This window comes from Dipteris shenzhenensis, chromosome 5, assembly GCF_047967505.1.
Source record: "Dipteris shenzhenensis isolate YYH24624 ecotype China chromosome 5, Dip_SZ_1.0, whole genome shotgun sequence".
NCBI classification, from domain to species: Eukaryota; Viridiplantae; Streptophyta; class Polypodiopsida; order Gleicheniales; family Dipteridaceae; genus Dipteris; species Dipteris shenzhenensis.
This window is the reverse complement of record NC_141600.1, coordinates 54,499,788-54,521,232: the sequence shown is the minus strand read 5'-3', so window position 1 is coordinate 54,521,232 and position 21,445 is coordinate 54,499,788. Positions and strand designations below refer to the sequence as shown.

The following is a 21,445-nucleotide window of genomic DNA, read 5'->3' as shown; positions in this document are numbered from 1 at the left end:
TGGCCTCTGTCAAGAGATAGTTAGTGACAAGATGCTAAATTTACAGCTTACCATCCCCAATCTGATGGTCAAATTAAGAGGGTAAATAAGCACCTGGAAGAATATCTGAGGCATATCTGTTTTGACACAGAAGTCATGGGACAAGTGCTTATGTTTGGCAAAACTCTGCCGTAATTCTAATTCTTAAGAGGGTAGGTGATTTGGCAAAACTGTGCCGTAATTCTAATTCTTAAGAGGGTAGGTGATTTGCTATCAGTTGGGTCTGCCTTCCTCTATAAAGATCCACAATGTATTCCATGTATTCTTGCTTCGAAAGCATGTGGGAGCAGATGTTCCAGTAGCTGCAGAATCGCCTCCCATGGATGAATCAGGGCAGATAAGAGTATCTACCAAAAACGATTTTGGGATACAGAGACAAAATCCTCAGGAATAAATTCTTGAGAGAGTACTACATTAATTGGAAGGGGTTACAAGGAGGGGACTCATTATGGCAGCCTGAGAGTATAGTGTAGGAATTCCCCTATGTGTTCAGCTGAGTTGGACTTCCATCCGCATCTGGTTACAGTACACATATATTACTCATATCCATTTTGAGGATAAAATTCTTATAAGTAGGAGGGGACTGAAACAATGGTAAATTTTAGTTTAGCAATCAGTTAGCTGTCAGTTAAATAATGGGCCCTTTTATTCTCACAATAATTGTAACCTCTTCACTATTTCTATACATATGGTAGTGTTATTGGATTCATGAGGGAATTCTACGTGGCACCCCTGTTTCATAATCCCACATACCATTAGGTGCTAGCCCACTTCCCTAGACCTATCAAGTTTAATACAATTATTGGTACCTCAGCATCCTGGACAGGATCTAACCTATCTTGGCTAGCTAGCAACATGGGAGTTGTCTACATCCCATGTCCTCTTTCTAGTAAGAGAGATCTTTCTCTATCTTTCCCTTCTCTCCCTGCTATATAGTTCCTATGGTTTCTTCCCATGCTAGTAGATAGTAGTAGAAGTATTACAAGTGCCTCCTTGCTGGTTTGCTGCAGTCCTGCCCCTTTTGTGGCTACTGGTAGCTGGCCTGTGCCTAGGTGCTGCCCATGGAGCCCCCGATCACCTTGGAAGTAGTGCCTCTCACTAGGCGCTTTTGCTGTGTAAGCAGCCCGAGCTGCCCTTGGTACCCGTCGAAGGAGCTGGTTGCGCCAGTCCTTTCTTTTCTCAATTGGGGTTCCTGGAGAGCCTCCTTCAGCCTACTCGTGGCAGTTTTTCAGAGCCCCTCTGGGCATTGGGGCACTGCTTGTTTGGGTTCTATACCTCTAAGGTCTCCAGTTTTACTATGACTCTAGAGAAGCCACCCCAAAGAGTCAGCACAGCTCTAGCAAAAAGAAGAGGAGATATTGGGCAGCCCTGTCTGATGGATCTTTTAAAAGCAAAGGATTGACTCATATCTCCATTTACACCTGAAGTATTAGTAAGCAGAAGCTTTATGAAAGAAATAAATGCTGGCCAAGACCCATGTCTTTTAGAGCTTGAATAACAAAGTCCCATTCCAGTCTATCATAGGCCTTGTCAAAGTCAACCTTGAGGAAACAAATATCCTGTTTGGTCTCCTTTGTATACTCACAGCCCTCCCAGATGTTGATTATAGCCTCTAACAGGTGTCTCCCTTTGCTGAAGCCTTTTTGCACTTGAAGGATCCAAGTATCCATTCTTTTTTGAATTCTGAGTGCAGCCTCTAACATTCAGAGACATAAAAGAGATCTGTTTATTTACCTTTCTTTCTTTGCCCCTTTTTGGCCCTTGGGTTTGGCCTGTTCACCTGAGGTGAGGACACCTTGGCATGAGACATTCTTCTCTTGTTTTGCACAAGAGCGAAAGCTTTCCCTTGGCATGCTGTATCTTTTTCTCATGCATTTAGGATCTCCCAATAATCTTCCGACTCTTCCTCACTTAACCTTGTGCTGGTCATCTCATCATCTCTGTTAATGTCATCTTCAAAATCCTTGGACCAACCAGCTTCAAACTGAATGTCCATGTCATCATTCTAGTTTTCCTTGATGCAATATTCAGTTTCTTTGTCCACAAGAGCATCAAATACATTTTTGAGAGGAAGGGAGGGGGCATCTTCTCCTTACCTTTATCAACAGATCGTTTAGGACTAAAGGAATTTCCCACTTGAGGACTAGCCTTAGCTGAAGCTCTAGGAGGCTTGGGTATCCACTTTTCTGTGGCTCTTGGTTCTTCAGAAGTAGGGGGAGCACTAGGTTTAGCTTTAGTCCTCTTATGAGGGCAGTTTTTAACAGCATGACTAGCCAACCCACAGAGGAAACAAGAATTTGGGAGATTCTTGTACAACAGTTGTTGCTCTCTGAAGACACTCCCATTCCTATTGAGAATTACAATAGTGCCAGGTAAGTCCTCTGCAATATCCATCCTAATGCAAATCTGAGGATTACCTCTTGGGTTAACAAAATTTTTCTTCTCAATATCTACAACCTCCCCTAGTCCACTGCACAAGGAAGATAACTCATTGCATAGAGAGAGATGGATCACCATTCAAGATACAAGGGTTGATGTCTGATAGTCGACAGGCCATACTGCAGAGCACTAGCAGCCATGCCAGGTTTCTCAAAAAGGAAATCAAAGAATCCCTTTCTAAGGCAGGTAACCATGAGACCTTTCCTGACCCAGTTTGCCCTTACACAGCTCTCAATAACAGCTAAAGGAGGTCTAGCTCCAGGCAGGTGCCCAATTAGTGCATGCGTACTTAGCCACTCAATTGAGTCTGAAAGAAGGTTATCATCAATAACCGCAGTTACGAGTTTACCTGCAGGAGGGCTGTTGCTCTCTCCTGAGAACCCTATGTTCCTCCTGGATTCTCTCCTGCTTTCGACGTCGTTCCAACAGTGACGGCCTGTGGATTCCCATTTTTTGCCAAAGCTTCAACATCACTTTGGTCGCCTGCTTTTGCAACTCCTCTCTCTCTTCTAGTCGACATCGCATGTCTTCTTCCTTGGTGAGCGTGTTCAACGGGCCCAGTTCTTGTTTTGGTTCCTTAATCGAGCTACGCGGGAACTACTCTGGCAGTTGTTCCATCTCCTTCTTGATCTCCAAAGGTAGCACCTCCTTCTTTACCTCCGCTACTGCATGCACTTCCTCTACTTCCTTTTTCACCTTGACTTCCGTCATCGCCCTCTGAGCTTGCTCCTAGAGAAGCTCTTGAGTATGAAGGTTCTGAGTAGGGACCTCCACGCTGCTGTGAATAGGCAAAGCAAGTAGGAGTATGCGATCGCGAGGGAAGGGAGAAAAACCTGCCTCCAGCCTTCTGTGCAGCCGCCGCGTAAGAGGGACATGAGCTTCCTCCTCTCCTCCCGCGGATTCCTGAGGTGGTGAGTCCAATCCTGAGGCTAGACAGAAAAAAGTCTTGAAAGTGCTCTGGAGACATCACTTTGTCGTTTTCCGTCAGTTTTTGTCCGACAAGAGCAGGCAAGGTCAGCTTTTGTCCATCAAGGGCAGGAGAGTTCTCTTCCTTGTTAAGTTCACTGATGTGCCAGTCAAAAGGAGCCTGAGGGAGCTCTAGTGCTCCGTACTCAGGACGCAGAGGTGACAGCTGAAAGGGCCTTGACAGAGCACCACTGTCTCCGTCATCAGTCTCCATTATCTAGCTCCTTTCCCAGATTGTATAGTTTCTCCTATAAGCTTCTCTACTTCTCCGAAAATTGGTCTTGTCATGGAAGGAGTGGTTGTGGAAGCAACAACACCCGAAGGAACGGAAGTAGGAATGGAAGTGGGAGTGGATGTAGATATTGCTTCTGAAAATCACAGAGAAATCAAACGAAACTTTCTGTAGCAACCAAACGGGCTCAGCACACACCTTTCTTTGAAGCTGGGTCGCCTTCGAAACACGGAGGGACTCCTTCCTTTAGAGTGAAAACAGGAGTTCTGATGTTGGCTCTGATACCATGTCAGAAAACAGAGGTAGGAATCACTCAAACCTCATGCAAACAGAGTGATCTCAGAAACACTTTCCAACCACTCTAGATACATTCACATAGAGAGGTCTCACTGCAGAAAATAGACAGCCGATAGAAGAGAAGAAAAGAGGGAGAGAACTCAGAATTTATTCATCCACTGAAGTGGGAAAACAGCTCACAAAAGAGCACAAGGCTTCCAGCAAAGGTGCTGGGCACGAAACAGCACAAATGATTGCACTGCTTGAGAACTCTCCAAAATATGACTCCACACACTCTCCAGTCCACGCTACCAGCAAGAACAACTCACTGAATGTTCTACCAAACGTGGATAAGTGAGGGGGTTTATATAGGCTGGAAACTCCCCTGGAACAGCCGACTGAATCTGCTGCTATAACCAACTAGAACAGTCTCTTCCACCAACCAGAACTGCCCTAATCGCACTCTGTAAAACCTGTCCGTTTGTTGCAGACTGCCACACCTACTGCCAGGGCTACAAATAAGCCGTGGCAGTGGCCAATCCATTCTGTCCATCTGTCCAACTGCCACACGGACAGCTCCTGTCCATCGTGGCAGCTCCTGGGCGTTCTCTCCATGCAGCTACTGCTCCAAACCTGATTAGGCTGCTGTGCAAACCTAGGCTCCAGACGACCCCTAACCCCCTACACTCTACTGACCCCTTGTCCTCATTTGTGGGCTCACAGGTGGGTCAGTGACTTCTAACAGAGAGCTATCAATACTTTTCTGCTCTTTGCATGTCATCCACAAGAATGCCACTACAAGACCAACCTTGCATGTTGATTTGTCTGTATAGACCCTCTCATAATATAACAATTTTTTTTGCAAAAAATAAAAATAAAAATTTGAAAACTCCCTGCGGCAATGATAATAGGCCCTCTCATAATATAACAAATTGAAAACTCACAAAGAATCGATGCATATGCACCATGATAGTTATTAGGCTTGTCACGCAGCAAGAGTCCTTTTAAAGGGGTGCTGGAAGGCCTTTAAATTTATAAAGAAGTTGTTTTTCTTTAAGTAGCATTGCTCTCTGTGTTTTTGGGGTGTGCTTATTATCCTTTGTAGATCATGGCAATGCTCATTTCCAATTTTCTCTTGTTACTCAATCTTGCTTTCTAATAAGTGAAATTCTGTTGTATTTTTATAATAATCTAAGTCTATGATAAATACCATCACCTTATTCTCTGTCGTCCTCTTTGTGTTCAGGGCAAGTTTTGGCAGCACTTTCAATAAAAGGTTTTACACAACCACAGTGGCTGTTGCCTGTCAATGAAGAATGCACATATACCCAGGAAATTGGTGTAGGCAGAGACTTGAATGACTATCTCTGCCGAGATTCATGCAAATTACTGTACAGGGTCGTCCTTAAAACCAGCAATGACTTCAATTCAGGCATATCTTATTCCAATGCTGGCATTCTTTTGGCTGTCATTGGCGAGCATGGCACGTGCTTTGTCTGCAGAATATCCCCTTTGAACAATGGTGATGTAGCCTTTATTGGATTTCAAAGGGAATATCTACCCTCCAATATACCATCTAGACCTCGATTTCAGAGAGGCTCCAAAGACGTGGTTACATTTTGTGGGCCGGATTTGGGGAGGCTAGATGCTGTCTGGGTTGCACCTGAAGCAGGCCAGTAGTCCTTCAACCCCAGGACCTTGTGCAAAAGACTCTTTCTTAATAAACTATAGTAAGAGCTCTTAGCTATGAGAACAGCAAACATTCAGCATTTCCCAGATGGTAGCTGCATCTGTCTGCTTGTCTTGCTTCTTTGGCACTCTAGGAATGATTTCCCCCCCCCCATAAAATTACACCAAAATACAGATCTCTTCTAGATCCTTACATGTGAGTACAGTTATCAAATTCCTTAAATTATATGGAGAAACCCCTGCCAGGACAACGTAATCTATTGTACTTTGTTTCAGAGATCTATCTGACCCTGTACAAATGTTCGTAGAAGGTGTAAGTTTTTTGGTGCTAGTCCTGTAGATTTGTTCTGAGGAGCAATAGAAATGAAGCATTGCATTTACTAATGCTTATTCACGTAAAGTTACTCTGAAGCATATTCCATATGAATGATGAGGCAGGGAGTAATAGCTCTCACAAGTTGTGCCGGAGGAAAATGTATTGGGAACCAAAATTCCAACTTTTTTTTCCAATTGTAGCTGTACACATTAACAAGCCTGCATATTGGTTTGCTTATATTGTTGTACTGATGATACTTTGGAAGCTGAAGAATTAAACCAGTTGAAAAATAGATGGTAGGTTGTTATTGAGAAAGAAAGAAGTCTATCACTGTCTAGGGGATACCAACAGGTCTATGAGGCAGCAAAAAAACCAGCTAGTACCTTCTCTTAGGGTGGATACAGGGCAGCTCCCAGAGGGAGTACAAAAGAGCACCTCTGAATTATTTAGGACACCTACATTGTAGTCTGAAAATTACAAACGTAATTGCCATACGTCAATTTAAGACTCAAGTGTTTTGATTTGGATTTATACTCTTTGATGAGGGCTACACCCTCACAGTATACTGCCCGTTTTCCATCCTTTCTAGCAGCCTTTACCTTGGCTAATTTCATTGCCTTTTGCCTCCGTTGAGCTCGTGTGAGTTCCTCAGCTCTCGTTATCTTGGTCCCTTTCATCTTGTAAGATTAGCGAAGAAGCTTGATTTGAAGATCCCGTGAGTTAAGTGTAATGATATCGTGTCCTATACAGTGTCGGATACTAATTGCTCTGGAGTCTTCGTCATCATCTCCCGACCATTCAATGCTAGGAGTGGCTGCTTTAATCTACTTAATGAGTTCTCTTTGAACCAGCAATCAGGGAGCCCCCCCTTTTTCTAATCTTCCGTGCATTATCACGTTTGGCTTCATGCTCCTTAATTTCTTCTTGAATATCAGTTTTACTTGCCATTGTATCCACCTCCACACTCACTTTCTTCTTGATTGTTTGCACTTCAGTATGAACAATATCCTTGACTGTAGTTGAGGGGTAGGAGGGGAAGCTTTGCATGTTTGCATTACCTTATCCCTCATTGCCCACTTACCCTATACTTCAAGAACCTGGAGTGTGGTTGGCACAGTTGCCAACTGCAGCTTTAGCTCCCATACCTCTTGCTATAGGTCAAAGTCTGTTCTCGCGAGCCAACGATGTATGGAGACAAACAAATTTTCAATTCTGTATAGATGCCAAAGATAACTGGTAAAATCACATACTATTGTCCCCTATAAAAGGGATTCAACAATTCCCTATCCTCTTAATTTTTTTAGATAACACACCAGTCGCAAATTTTTTTGGCAATGTATGTGTCCATGAGGAAATGTGAAATGGAAGGTTCCTTTCTTTGCAAAAAAAAGTGAAATGGAATCAGCTATAGACGTGTGAGACACAAACAATGTCAACTTCTGATAAATGTTTCCATTCAATTAGATCTTGCAGTAACTGACCATAGTTTTACAAGTCATTGGAAACCTGAATTTGAAATAAACCACTCGACCTTGAATTAGAATCTCGGAATCAATATGAGCTTATTTTATCGAAGTTATCCCGTTATTTCTTTTAGTGATATATGACATTTTTTTGTGGGTTAATCTTTAGGTTTTCTTGATCTATGGTACCTAGAGAAATTAGACTTTACGTGTTGTGAATGGTTTAAAAAAGACCAATGTAACTATGTTTATTTGCAAGGAGTGCAATATGAAGTGGCATACATAATACAGAATTAGACGGCTAGGGACCCATGGTTGAGGGTGGCAAGCGCTTGTACTCGTGTAAGTCGTGCCCTGGCTATGTGGGCCATCGTGAAGAGTGCAAAGGCTACCCCTAGAGAGGTGTGTGACTATACAATCTCCATTTGGCTACCCTAGGTAAAATGAAGCTGTGTCGGTGAAGTACTGCCCGAGGTGTTGAAAATTATAGCCTTGGTGTTGCCAAGGTTGATTGTCAGATCTCTTTCTCTACACCTTTGCTAATGAGGAGGATAAAAGGAGTGATAGTGGCACTTGCTAGACAATGAGCCTCCTCTTGAAGGCTACTGAAGGGGAGGGAGGGACCTGGACATGTTGATCATCAGCAAGCGGTCCATCATGGATTTCCTTTCTCAATGACATCATCCTTCACCGAATGTGTCAAACACACTGGTATCAGTGATTCATGATGCTGCCACCAGATCATTCATGATGCTGCCACCAGATCATTCCCCATGACTCGATCTACAATACCCCCTTCAGCTAGGAAGATGCCACAAAATCCATGGTTTGATAATGAGTGCCAGGAGATGAGATCTCACCTCATACGGGAGCAAGCCTTGGGACACTTGACGAGGTCTAAGGCGTAGCAAATTTCATGACGTCTAATGCAACGTAAGAGGCAGGCATTCCTCTCACATAGGACCGATGAGGTGATTCGATTTTTTCGGATAGGTGACCCCACTGTTGGACTCCTATCTAAGGGGAAGCTACCTATTCCCTTCACAAGCCGGCACACCTATGCGACATCTGTCTACGACGTCTCAGCTCAGGCACCACCTGATACGTCTGCCCTCTCCCAACCATTTGCATTTTATTCGCACAGAATGTGCGAGCTGTGCTACGCCGGCTCCACAACCTGAGAGCTACAGACCATGAGGGGCTATGGACTGAGCAGTTCGCACATGGACAAGAGGTCTTGAACCTGATCCTATCACAAATGTTGCTCAATCACGCTATATGCCACGGCTTCCCTCTTGGTTGGAGTACCACCACCATTGTGCCAATACACAAAGCAAGGGATCCCATGGATACTAGTAACTGTGCACTCTCATGATTGGTCATACACTAGCCAAGATTTATGGTCACTACTAGAGGGAGAGAGATCAGCTTCCAAACAGAGACACACGGGCAATGGGCATGGCATTGGGGACAACATTCCACTCTTGGCCATATCTTTACCTTACAAGCAATCATCGAGGAGGCGAGATCGAAATCCCAAAAATTCTAGGCTTGCTTTGTAGAATTTCGGAAGGCCTTTGACACAGTCCCACAATCTCGCATGATTTCGCAACTTCACGAGATGCAAACCCCAGTTGGGAGGTGATGAGTCTATACAAGTTAGTACATGCCTGTGGAGGCCTGCCAGATTGGGTCGAGAGCGTGATAGGACTGAAGCAGGGATGCCCCTCTCACCGACACTATTTGGGCTCTTTATTGATGAGATCATGACTTTCATCGACTACCTAGGAGGTGAGGGATCATTGCTGGCCGATCTAATGATACAACTACTGTTAGTGATAGATCATTGTTGGCGCTCGGCCTATCCAAGTCCATCTCTCCTCTTCTATAGTCTCTGTGCCATGGCCCGATGTCTAACTAGTGCTATCATCACTACAGGGGTCTGTCTCCCCACGTCAAAGAGAGAGGATATGTTTGCAGTCCTCATGTGAGTGTCCACAGGGTCAGGTCTATCGAGTTGTGCCTTTGACTATGGTCCCCGGGTGTCCCTTAATGTCCACAGGAGACCAATAGGTCTATGAGACAGCAAAAGACCAGCTAATACATCCGTTTAGGGAGGGCACAAGGCAGCTCCCCAAGGAGTGCGTAAAGCAACTCCAAATTATTATTAGGTACCTACATTTTAGGTACCTACATTGTAGTCTGAAAGTTAAGACAACAAGATACACCAATTTAATACTGAGGGTATTTTGGTTTGGATTTAAACTTCTTGATCATGCCCTCACGATAAACTGCCCATTTTCCATCCTTCCTAGCAGCCTTGACTTTGGCTAATTCTGTTACCTTTTGGTTTAATTCATCTCCCGTGAGTTCCTTGGCTATCCATACCTTGGTCCCTTTCATCTTGTAAGATTGGCAAAGCTTGATTCGTATATCCCATGTGGTAAGTGTAATTACGGCATGCCCTCTAGCCTGGTGAATATCAGTTGTGGAATATTTCTCGCTTTCATCTTTTTCCGGGCATTCAATGCTAGGGGTGGCTGCTTTGATGTGTGCTAAAGTCTCATTGTATGTATCCTCGTCGTTGAACCAGCCTTCAAGAAGGCCTCCTATCCTGATCTCTAGTGCATTGTTGTGTTTGGCTTCGTACTCCTTAATCTCAGCTTGAATGTTAGTTTATTTGCCTTTGTATCCACCTCTACAATACCTCCTTGATTCTTTGTGCTTTAGTGTGAACAAGATCCTTGACTGTAGAAACTAATTGTGGCAAGCAAATTTTGGGTGGCATAAGCTTGAAGAATGTAATGATGAGGTCTCCCTACTCAATCCTTACTGCTGCCTTCCTTCCCCCCCACCGTAGTTCACCTTCAGCCACCCCACTCCCACTGCCTCTACCTCTATTCTCCTCTCTTATGTGCGTTTTAGTTCTATTTTTTTGACTGTTTTCTCCCTACCATTGGTTGCTACAGGTTCATCCCCTAGTTGGAGTTTCTCAGTCGAGTTGTTGCTATATATGTGGGAGCTACCCATCATAGTTCTCAGTCGAGCTGTTGCTATATTTGTGGGAGCCACCCATCATAGTTCTCAGGCTATGGGTGTATTGTTGCCAGAAATTGAGAGGCCATGGTGGCTCTTTGATAGGATGCAAAGATATCATGTATCTGCGTCTATCGAGCCGTCTTTCACTGTGGAGGGAGGTGTGGTCTCCATGATTTTTGTATTTGTTGGGCCATATCAAGAGTGACACACGGTCCTCTTTGAGAAGAGCAGTGATGGGCTGGACCTCTCTCGTGCGTGCTCTGTGAGACCTGCTTCAAGATGAGAACCACTTCTGTCTGATGGCAATCCTCAGTGTGTGTGAGACTCGTCTGTCTTCCAAATACTAGGGCATGTGTATGGATGAGTAGGTCGATGGAGCAGCACACAGGCTGACATATGGTGATGGGCAGAGCTGTATGGACAACGTCGAGTAGGATGAGCTGCTTGTACGGTTGGACTGATCTGCTTGTACGGCTGGAGCTGGAAAGAGAGCAGAAGCAGGTCTGGGAGCTAGGCTCTGATACCAAATGAAGGAAGGAAGAAAGCAAGTTTGCAAGAGAGCAGGAAGAGTGCAAACATAGAATAGATAAGATAAAGAAAGATATAAAAGGGAAAAGGTTTTGTTTAAGTGACAAAACCTTATCCTATCCACTAACCATAGTTAGCGATCTAACTGTGGTTAGGGGAATAAACCTCTAATGAGAGAAAGGTGCCCCTAACACACTTATTGGTCATACATTGGTCACTGCCATGAATTGTGGCGATAATTCCAACACATTTTGGAGATCCAGATGGACAAAGGCACTTGATGGTTCCCACGTCCACCCATCTCACACAATGGCCAATATTTTTTTTTTTCAAAAAGATTACTTCATTAAGTATGAATAAAAGCCGCAAGAGCAAGCTCAAATGCGGGAGTACATCATGTCATGCATGAGAGAAAAAACAGCTCAAAAGGAGCTCAAAAGGTGGAGGCTGAAAATGCCACCTCAACCCTGAAGAAGACTCAGAGAAGAACGGAGATCCTCTCCAAACTCTGAAAAAAATCTCTCTTTTGGCTGTAGCTGCTCTGGAGGATCCCTGCATGCTCTCCCAGATGGCCATCAGTGTGTGTATAGTATCAGTCCACATACTCGCCATAGACTGGGAAGGGTGAACCTGTGAACCCTCCATCGCCTCCATACATTTGGCCCTCCAAATATGCCAAGCTACAATGCTAGCCAGAATCTCCCAAGATGTGTCTACCGAGGCATGAGCAGCTCTGAAAGGAGTGAAAGGAACATTTTGGAGAGAGCATGACTCCACAGAGTGTGTCGTCGTATAATGAAGGATGAGTCTGAGTCGTGTTCCTAAAAAAACACTTGAGGGCCAGTAAGAGAGAACCATGCTACTGATCCCTAGTTCATGAAGACGGGTATTCTATGAAATATGCAAAGAAACTTGGCAACACCCTTCCAGATCGTCCTTGCCTGTTTGCACTCCCAAAGGCAATGCTGAACTAACTCAACTGTTGCGTGGCATCCTACGACAAGTAGGGTCAGCCCCGCACCTGGATCTCCAAAGATTCATTGCAATCCCTCCATGAATAGAAAGCCAAAAGAAGAGAGTGATCTTTCTATTTCTAAGGGATTTCTAGAGCCTCCTCCAAAAGTTTATTTGCACCTCTATAGAAATATGCAAACTATCCCAATGAAGAGCTTTGAAAGAAAAATATAATCAATGTGATTTTAAATTCATCTGTTATTTCTATGTATTAAAGACACAATGTGCCCCATTACCACCCCATGTGTTATCATAAGTCGAATCAAAATATTTCTCATAAGCATTTGAGGTGAGCTTCCCATGGGGCACATTGTGCCTTCTAAGTTAATCCTTAAAGACACTGCACATGAATCTTTGGAAAGTCACAAGAGCTTTGGTGAGACCACAAGACATCACCTTGTAGGCAAATATCCACAAACCTTGTCTTGTGCCTATCCTTGGAGTCTATGAGTTCTTGCATGTACCGAAAGAATCCATCTAAGATGCTATAGACTTCCTTTCCACTTACCGTTCTAGCACATATTCGAGGAAGAGGAAGGGATAATGATTACGAAGTGTGGCTACATAGACCATCTTCATATTATCAAAGACTATGATCTTCCCATTCTTTTTTAGAACAATGACAATTGGTGACACCCAATCTATGTGGTAAATTTCATAGATAAAGTTTTCTTCAATCAACATTTGCAACTCTTGTTTCACAATGTTGGCATAATTTGGATTCATTGGGTATGATCTTTATTGTGCTAGCTTAGCATCTCCCTTCATGGATGTTGCGTGGGATTCCACTTCAAGTCCTTTCCTATCTTTGTATGACCAAGCAAAGCAACCCCTATACTCTATCAGAAGTTGCGAAAGGGATGATAGCCTAGTGGTTCAAGGCTTTCATGGAAAAGTGCAAAGTCATAGGTTCAAGTCTCATAGCTATGCTGTGGTGGTGCCAATTGCGCACATGTTGTGGGGCTTGATTAGACTGCGCATTTATTGTGGTTCATGAGTTGTCTGTGCTCCTGGATGGTGCCACTCAAGAAATTCGGGAGGTACCTGCACTTGCGCTCTGCCAACTAGGGGAGTTTCCTCTATCAATAATTCCCTCAAGGGTATCAGCTTCTCTTCAACATACTAAATAGAATTTATATTTTTTTGGGGGGAAAGAATCATATAGATCTAGAAGAAGTACACTCAAGTTATGCTCCACATAGGACAGATTTCAATACAGACTTGCATCAAGGCACTGTTGTAATCTGGTGCCAAAATCAAGGCCTGATGCTGCTCCTACTGATGTCTCCCCTTCTCCATCTCCAAAATATCACATTCGGTAGCAAAGAAAGCTGCCCCTTGCTCTCTAGTCCATCCCCGATCCATTCCAAGCTTGGGAGCTCAATTTTGCACACTTTTAGCGAAGAACTAGGCATCAATTTGTGGAACTGCCACCTCCTACAATAGTTTTGGATGTAGGGGACCAATTTTGGAGAATTACTTGTAAAAGTTGCTATTGTTTGGAGCCTTTTCTGCAACACACTATTGTTTTTGCACATTTTGACTTGTTTTGCATTGTTGAAGCAGTCTCCTCACTCTTGGAGGAGTTTTGCTATCAGGAGATTATCAGGGCTGTCATGGCACTTTACGAGAGGGTATCAGGCAGAGTTCGGACAGATCTAGATAGACAGATGAGATTTTTAGTATGATCGGGGTCAAAAAAGGGTGTCCTCTATCACCCACCTTTTGTGGCCTCTACATCGATGAGCTGGATTCAATCATGCAGACACTAGAGGGTCTGGATGCTCTCTTGCTAGCACTCTGATTCAGCTATTGCTATACGCAGATGATGTGGTACTCCCATCGTCCTCAACAAAGGGCCTCCAAAGGCACTTAGATGCACTACAATCTTTCTGTGAGTCGCATGACTTGAAGGTCAACCTTGGTAAAACCAAGGTCATGATCTTCTCAATACACTCGGGTCGCGATGCATCGGGATAAATTTACTTTTGATAGGTCACCGGTCGATATTGTCTCATCATACACATACTTGGGGTTATCTTTTTCGGGCCTTTTTTTACCATGAGATCAGCTATGCAGGTGCGCCTGAGCAAAGGATATGTCTCGTTGGCCAGATTAGGGAGGCAGAGTTTCCGCTCACATTTTCAGGGCCCTAGGACCAAATGTCTACTCTTTGACTCCCCGGTTTGACCTGCGGGGATGCATGGCAGCCCTTGTTGGGGGCTGGATCTGGATCTATCAGATACTGCATGGGCTTGTGTGGAGCGACTATAGGTTCTTATGCTATCATGGATGATTCGCAGTAAGCCATCAGTTCCTCACCAGATCATCCAGACTGAGTTTGGATCTTCACCATTGCAGCTCGATGCAACATTAGAGGTCACTACCTACTTATATCGAGTCAAGGCATAAGGAAATCACACGTCTGGGTGTGAGAAGTGCAGTGGAATTGAATGGGAGAGAGAGAGAGAGAAAGAGCACGCCTCACACACACACCACACTGAGAACGAGAGAAAGGGGAGAGAGGCACAAGAGAACTGCAAGTGATCTTTGGAGAAAACCCCGCTACAACTGGGGGGAAACCTCGAAACCAATAAGCTCAAAACAAACAGCTTTACAACCAAGTGGAAGGGAGCACAAGGGAGTGGATAAACTGCTCCACTACCCTGCTCCTCAAGTGCTAACTGGGTTAGCTCTGCACCTCTGCCCGGCAATGATGAGATATGAACTGCACAAATGAGGGGAGGGGGAGGCATATATATAGCCCAGCCCCCCCCCCCCCCTAGTCGGCCAGCATAGGAGGGCCTACTCATGAGGCGGCCCTAGGGGATGACCCCTATAGCCTTCCATATAGGGCTGTCCAAGCCCTAAGAGAGGGCACACACCTCCCCAAAACAGGGGCTATAGCTAGCCAAGGTGGCCGTCGTCCCACCCAGTGCTCTACAGCCCACCAAAAGGGGCCCATAGGAGGCGCCTAAGGGCAGCAAGGTGAGACATGCTTGCTCACACAACCTTGCACCCTACCTGGGAACCTTTGTGGCCTACATGGCATCACATACGGCACTGGAAACCACACCTACGCTTATGGGGGGCAGGCACACCCACAACATAGGCCCTCACTCTCTACCCTAGCCTAACTCACTGGGCGGGCACACCCACAATCAAGGCCCTCTCTCTATAGGTGACATCAGGAGATGTTGACCTCTAACACTGGGCATGACAGATTACCATGGTTAGCATTCTCCTCTTCTATAGCGCTATCAGCGGTGGTAGGGGACCAAAGGTGTTGGTTTGCACACACAATGAGATGCGATTGAGGCTACACATGGACAGACTTCCTCCCTTCCAGAACAGCATTGATGCGCCGTTTTCCCCACCCTAGTATCATGAGGTCAACCAGGTCATACGTGAATTCATGGGACGTATGCTACTACTAAAGGTTTATCCAGGATTTTTCCACCTTGGAAAAGGTCAAGAGTCTCCTCACTTCTTGGAGAATATGGAAGACCACATTGATTGAGGATAGGGGCCACAGCAACATCGCTAGATCCAACATTGCTAGAGGCATGGGAAGAGCAGGATGGAGATGAAGATGCAAGACATGGAATGGAAAGGAAAAGCAAGACTAGGAAAGCATAATGGAAATGAAATAATGCGAGAAATAAATATACAACTAAGCAAAGTACTTACATGATCAAGGAAGGCATGAGGCATGATAAAAATGACAATGAGAGTACAATGCCTTTATAGGATAGGCACACAGCCTCTTAAGTGTCAAAGGTATATGGGATAAGTCCCATAGTGACACATGGCACTCTAGGATATAAAGTAGTATAGTACTACTCTAGAACATACTAAAAGTCACTCAAATTGACTCCCTTTCCTAACACCCCCCCATGGAGGAAAGGTGAGGGACTATTGGAATGGAACCAAGAACAGAACATGACAATAATGGTCATCAAAACTGTCCATGACGGTCTAGAACTAGACATGGCTCCCACACATCTAGCATGGCTCAGAGGCTCATCATGCATGGATGCATGATCAACTCAAAGGTCTAGGAGACCAATGCACCAACAAATAGACCTATCAAAGCCAAAAACACATGGCTTCCACAGTACATCCCCACCTAGCTCCAAAGACTAATGAGGAACATGGAGCCACACACCAAAAATATAAAAGAAATACATCATTTTAGGAGGACTATCCAAGGCAGAGGATCTTTATTGACTCAACACACATGATTTATTGCATTCATTTTTTGGAAACACCCCTAGGGCAGAGTACCCAAATATATTATGCTTTAGAAAGCAAAATCATGATCTCCATCATCCTCTAGATGCGGGAGACAGACTGTAAGAGCATGATCCTGTGTCGGCGGGTCATCTTCGTTTGCATCATCACTAGTGGCAGATGCCACCCAACTGGCATGATCCTTCGATTGTTGTTGAGCAAGCTTCTATTAACACCTGTCCTCCGTATGACCGAGCTTATTGCAGTAAGTGCACTTGAATGGCTTGAATGTCTTTCCTTGTGCTGGTGGAGTCGATGGCCTAGGTCTCCATTTGCTGGTGGAGGCAAGTGCCTGTGTAGTATCCGCTGAATAGGATTGAGATTCTTTGTTACGGTGATCCTTTTCAAGCAAAAGAGACACCATATCTTCAAATGTAGTTGATGCAATGCGAAGTACTTTAAGGGCATTCTCAAAGTGAGATATCCCTTCCATGCTTGTCATCAGGACAGCCATTTTGTCCTCGTCATCCGAGCAACACTTCAAATTGGAGAGTTGTTGAACTAAAGATTGAATTTTTGCTATATGCGCACTCAAAGTATCAGACTCTTCCATTTTCAGCTTATAAAATTGCATTTTCAGAAATACCTTGGAGTTGGTGATCTTGTTACCAAATATATTCTCGAGGCATGCCCAAATCTCCTTTGCCTTGGACTTGAAGTCGATGTGATGAATCAATGAATCATCTAGGCAAAGCCCGATGATTGCGATGGCCCTCGAATTGTGTTGCTTCCAATTTTTTCGTGTTTGAGGCTCCGTTGATGCCTCAAGTGCTTCATCATCTTCGATGGCATCCCAAACATTCTCCTTCATGAGAAGGAGTTGCACTTTTGTTTGCCATGTGGGAAATCCGTCCCCCTTGAATTTGTCCACAAGGAGAGAGTTGGTGGAAAGCGAACCCATAAAGCTGGCAGCTAGGAGAGAGAAGAGTGATGGATAGAATGAAGGGCACAAACGAGCAGAGGGAGAAATGGAGGGCTGAGGAAGAAATGGAGGGCACAATGGAGATGTAGGAGAGGAAGAAATGGCGGGCAGAACAGCAGCGAGTAGAGAAGAGGAGCGGGCAGGTTGTACAAGCAGACTGTACAGCGCAACAATCCGTACTGTTGTACGGCTGTTCGTACGGCTGGTACGGGGGCACTAGGCTAAGAGAATGGCGCCTAGGAGCGGAGCATGGGGCTGCCACGAATCATTGGAGCTGAGCTGCCTCTCACCATTGGAGTTGCCACGAGCCTTGAGTTGAGTTGCCATTGTTGGTGAGACTCAGGGTGGAGAGAGAGTAGAGCTCAAGATGGAATTGGAGAAGCCATTCCTCCAAGGGGAATGAGGGAGAGAGGCTTCAATGTCCTCAATCTCTTACCTCAACCTCTTGGAAGATAGTCTAGTCTAGTTCTGATACCAAATGAAGATGCAAGACATGGAATGGAAAGGAAAAGCAAGACTAGGAAAGCATAATGGAAATGAAATAATGCGAGAAAGAAATATACAACCAAGCAAAGTACTTACATGATCAAGGAAGGCATGAGGCTTGATAAAAATGACAATGAAAGTACAATGCCTTTATAGGATAGGCGCACACACTCTTAAGTGTCAAATGTATATTGGATAAGTGCCATAGTGACACATGGTACTCTAGGATATAAAGTAGTATAGTACTACTCTAGAACACACTAAAAGTCACTCAAATTGACTCCATTTCCTAACAAGAGATGCATTCTTGGTCTTAATCCAAAGCACTGTTGGATAGCGCTCATGAAGTATGGAAAACATGAAGGGTCAATACAATTCTAAATCTCAAGAACCACTGCTATGCACTGAAGCTTGCAAAGAATGAGGAAACCAAGTTGTTCCTCAATAAGATCAAGGGGATCCGAGGTCAGTCAACATCGGTGGTAATTGGAGACCAAGAATTTGGCAAGGTTGGGAGTATTTATGTCATGTCCTAACATGTATTTGTATCGTGAATCAAGTGTTAGTCATGAGTAATCCGAGCTCCATGTTGGCTTGACTAGGGTCCTATTGAGAGTCATGTGTCTTTGGAGCAGTTCTTGACTCCTCTCTGAAGGGTGTTCTTGAGGATGGCATGAGGCTGCGTGTTGCCTATGTTGTAATGACGGTCTCCCTAATGGGATGGGTGCTCACGGGGCCTATATCGATGCTGTGGTACAAGTGCATAAAAGGGATGCAAGGATATGGGAAATGTCGTGGTGCGAGTGTACTAGGAGTGTTGCAGTACAAATGTGCAAGGCGTACCATGGAACATTCATAGAGGAAAACACACCCCAATCTACAAGCGGGTATAGAGATCTAGTACATTTGGATGGCATATTTCAGTTACTCTCAATTTCTATGCACTAGTACAACTATACACATTTTCCAATATACCACTATACGAGGAGCTCATGCTTAAGCCTCTCTCCTCTGCTCTACTGGATGCTCCTCCCCTCAATGTCCACCTTCACCTTCATCCTAGCTGATCGCAACCATGGGCAATGACTTGTGACTTCTCCCATTTGTGGAATCTCCCCTCCCCACTTCATCCTAGCTGGTCGCAACCATTGGCGATGACTTGTGACTTCTCCCATTGGTGGAATCTCCCCTCCCCACTCTCATTGGTGCTTCTCCTATCTCCCTCCTCCATTTTGCTGCCGCTGGGTCTTTTAATGACTTAGGTTATTCCACTGCCAAAGTCCCATAATTCTCTAGCTCTTCGGCAGCTCCATGCGCACTTCTTGGTGGCTTTGGCTGGTACTGAGCTGGACCTTTCAGTCACGCAGTATGCATCTTCATGTGCACCAATCTGATGCTGGCGCTGGTAGTCAGACCAAATGGTCCCACCCCTGGGTTTCAACAACCTTGTCCGTTGTCACCTCTACCTGTCCTGGTGATTGCCGCTGCTGTCTACACATCAGACTCTTTCTCTGACTGACAGAGGGCTCAATCTCGATGCCTAGGGCATCCATGCACCTCCTATGCTATTGATCATGGTTTCTCATTTGGGGCCATGTAGTGAACATCTACACTAGATGGATCCATAGGGTGAAGCATTGATTTTCTAACACTTCCCCACCAAAGGAGGTGAGTTTGAGTATGTATCTTGTTATTATGATGCTAGCTTGGGAGCTTGTCCCAAAACTTAGAACTGTTATGTTGAAGGGGGGCATGTGGTCTGCAATCATTCAATTCTTATGTGCAGGAAAATCTGAGATGCTAAATCCCTAGGAGGCAATAGCATATAGTGTTATAGCATAGGCAGATCGTATTTGAGTGCGAAATATCCCTCCTGATACAGGCCCTATACAGGCACACTCATAAACCACTACATTAGTTTCATCCTACCATTAGTTCTTGTTCTATTTCAGATTAAATCACTCTCCAATATTTTTGTCTCTATTCCTTCTTCCCTCTCCCCTCCTTTATCCTTCCTCATGCTCTCTCCCTCCTGAAGCCTAGCAATCTTCCCTTCTACAGGCACACTCATAAACCACTCCAGCTTCAATTGAACTCAGATAGCCACCCTTCCATCACTTGGATTTGAACTACCTTTCTTTGCTGAGAAGATCCAAGCACTCGGAAGGAGCATATAAGATTTATTGTGGAGGTGTGACTAATGTGTTACTAACTCTGTTTCCTCTTTGCAGGTACTTGGAAGATGGAAGAGATGAGTATAACGGTGTTTCCCCCAAAGATGATTGTAGATAGACCTGATAATACGGAGAATGCTGATGACTTCAGTGCTTATGTGTACAAATTTTCAGACAAGGACATTCTCATTGGTGATGGTAGTAGCATACCAGCTGTAGAGCTAAAGGCGTCTTTGCTGCATCAGTTTTCTGACAGAAATGATCTTTTGCAAGTTTTAACTACGAACGACTCTGGACTGCAGACAGCAATGGGGGATATCAGAGAGCAAGGGATGAAAGAATATGAAATATTAAAATTTTCTTTGCTGAGTTATACTGCGATTCTTGTGACATTTGGCACAGCTGTCTTACTTGCTGCAGGTTTGAGTGAGATTGCAAAAGGTTTTTCTGTAGGTGGGTTTGTGGGCTTCTTTTACTTGTTCTTGTTGCAGAGAGCAGTTGACGAACTCCCAGCCACACCACTGGCCAATCCTAGGCCTGAGGCCTCGAAATCATTTGTTAAAGAAGTCAACTCTCAATCAGTAAGTCACAGAGATGGAGTTGAACAAGAAAGCATGGAAAACGATGTTGGACATGGTGTGCATGAAATCCAGGGGCAGGGTTTCCTTCCAGGAAATCTTTCTGGCTTCAGGGCACCCTTGACGAGGTTTTCCGGGGTAATGGCATTTTCTGCTCTGATTCTAAACTTGGCACCAAACATAAAAATCAGTTCATTATCCAAGGAAATGCTCTTGGCAGGTGCAGCAGGCTTCTTAATGTCTAAAATCGCACTGGTGTTAGCGTCCAACAAACCCTTCTAAACTAGGATCAGCGAAAAGTTTCTTTCCCATTTAGATGTATAAATTCGAGAAGAGCCATGGGCACACTGTAAAGATATCCCTTTTCCTTTGCTCAACCATTTGAAATGGCCGCACAAGTGTCTTGACATGTTTTGGTGTGCAACAACTGCTTATCTTTGCATATAATCTCCTGTAGCTTCCAGGCAAAAGTTGTGCCATCACTACATTTTTCATAGCTTCAATAAAAAATAATAGCTAAGATGCATACTACTATTATTTAGTCCTCAAGATCCAGTTAGTTCCTTTTATAAATTGGACACATCTAATATTCCATGATGCAAAACCATTGACATCAACACTAAAATCATTTATCAAACAGCAGACTTCTCGTTGCATATTTATTCATTTGGTCATAATTTTGACATAGTGCTCTCAACCTTGGGCATCTTAATCAAACATTAGTCTTCTCTTTATTTATTTGAGCGCAAATTTTGACATAGTGCTCTCAAGCTTGCAATGCCAAAAGTGACCAAGCAGATTTTTGTACAGTCTCCTTGATGTTTACGATGTCCAACAAGTGCGTGAGCTGAAATCAATATTTACAGCTCTTCCATAAGTTTTTCCTCAACAGATAATTTAAGGTTCCCTTGTACATTTTGTGATAACAAAGACACAGCATGGACCGGCTGTCTTTCCCATGTGAGGGAAGAAAAAAACAACTTTTAAAATT

The 21,445-nt window shown here is 44.3% G+C and overlaps 1 protein-coding gene across 1 annotated transcript in view; it reads left to right on the top strand.

Annotated features, from left to right (window-relative positions):
* Positions 1-21,030, top strand: part of LOC147902209 (Lipase/lipooxygenase, PLAT/LH2 family protein) — a 45,075-nt gene extending 24,045 nt beyond the window's left edge. Inside the window, exons 3-4 of the mRNA XM_087375291.1 lie at positions 5,199-5,624; positions 19,934-21,030. Coding sequence (XP_087231417.1) covers positions 5,199-5,624; positions 19,934-20,736 — 1,229 coding nt within the window. The 3' untranslated portion in view covers positions 20,737-21,030. The remainder of the gene's footprint in view (positions 1-5,198; positions 5,625-19,933) is intronic.
* The last annotated feature ends 415 nt before the right edge of the window (positions 21,031-21,445 follow it).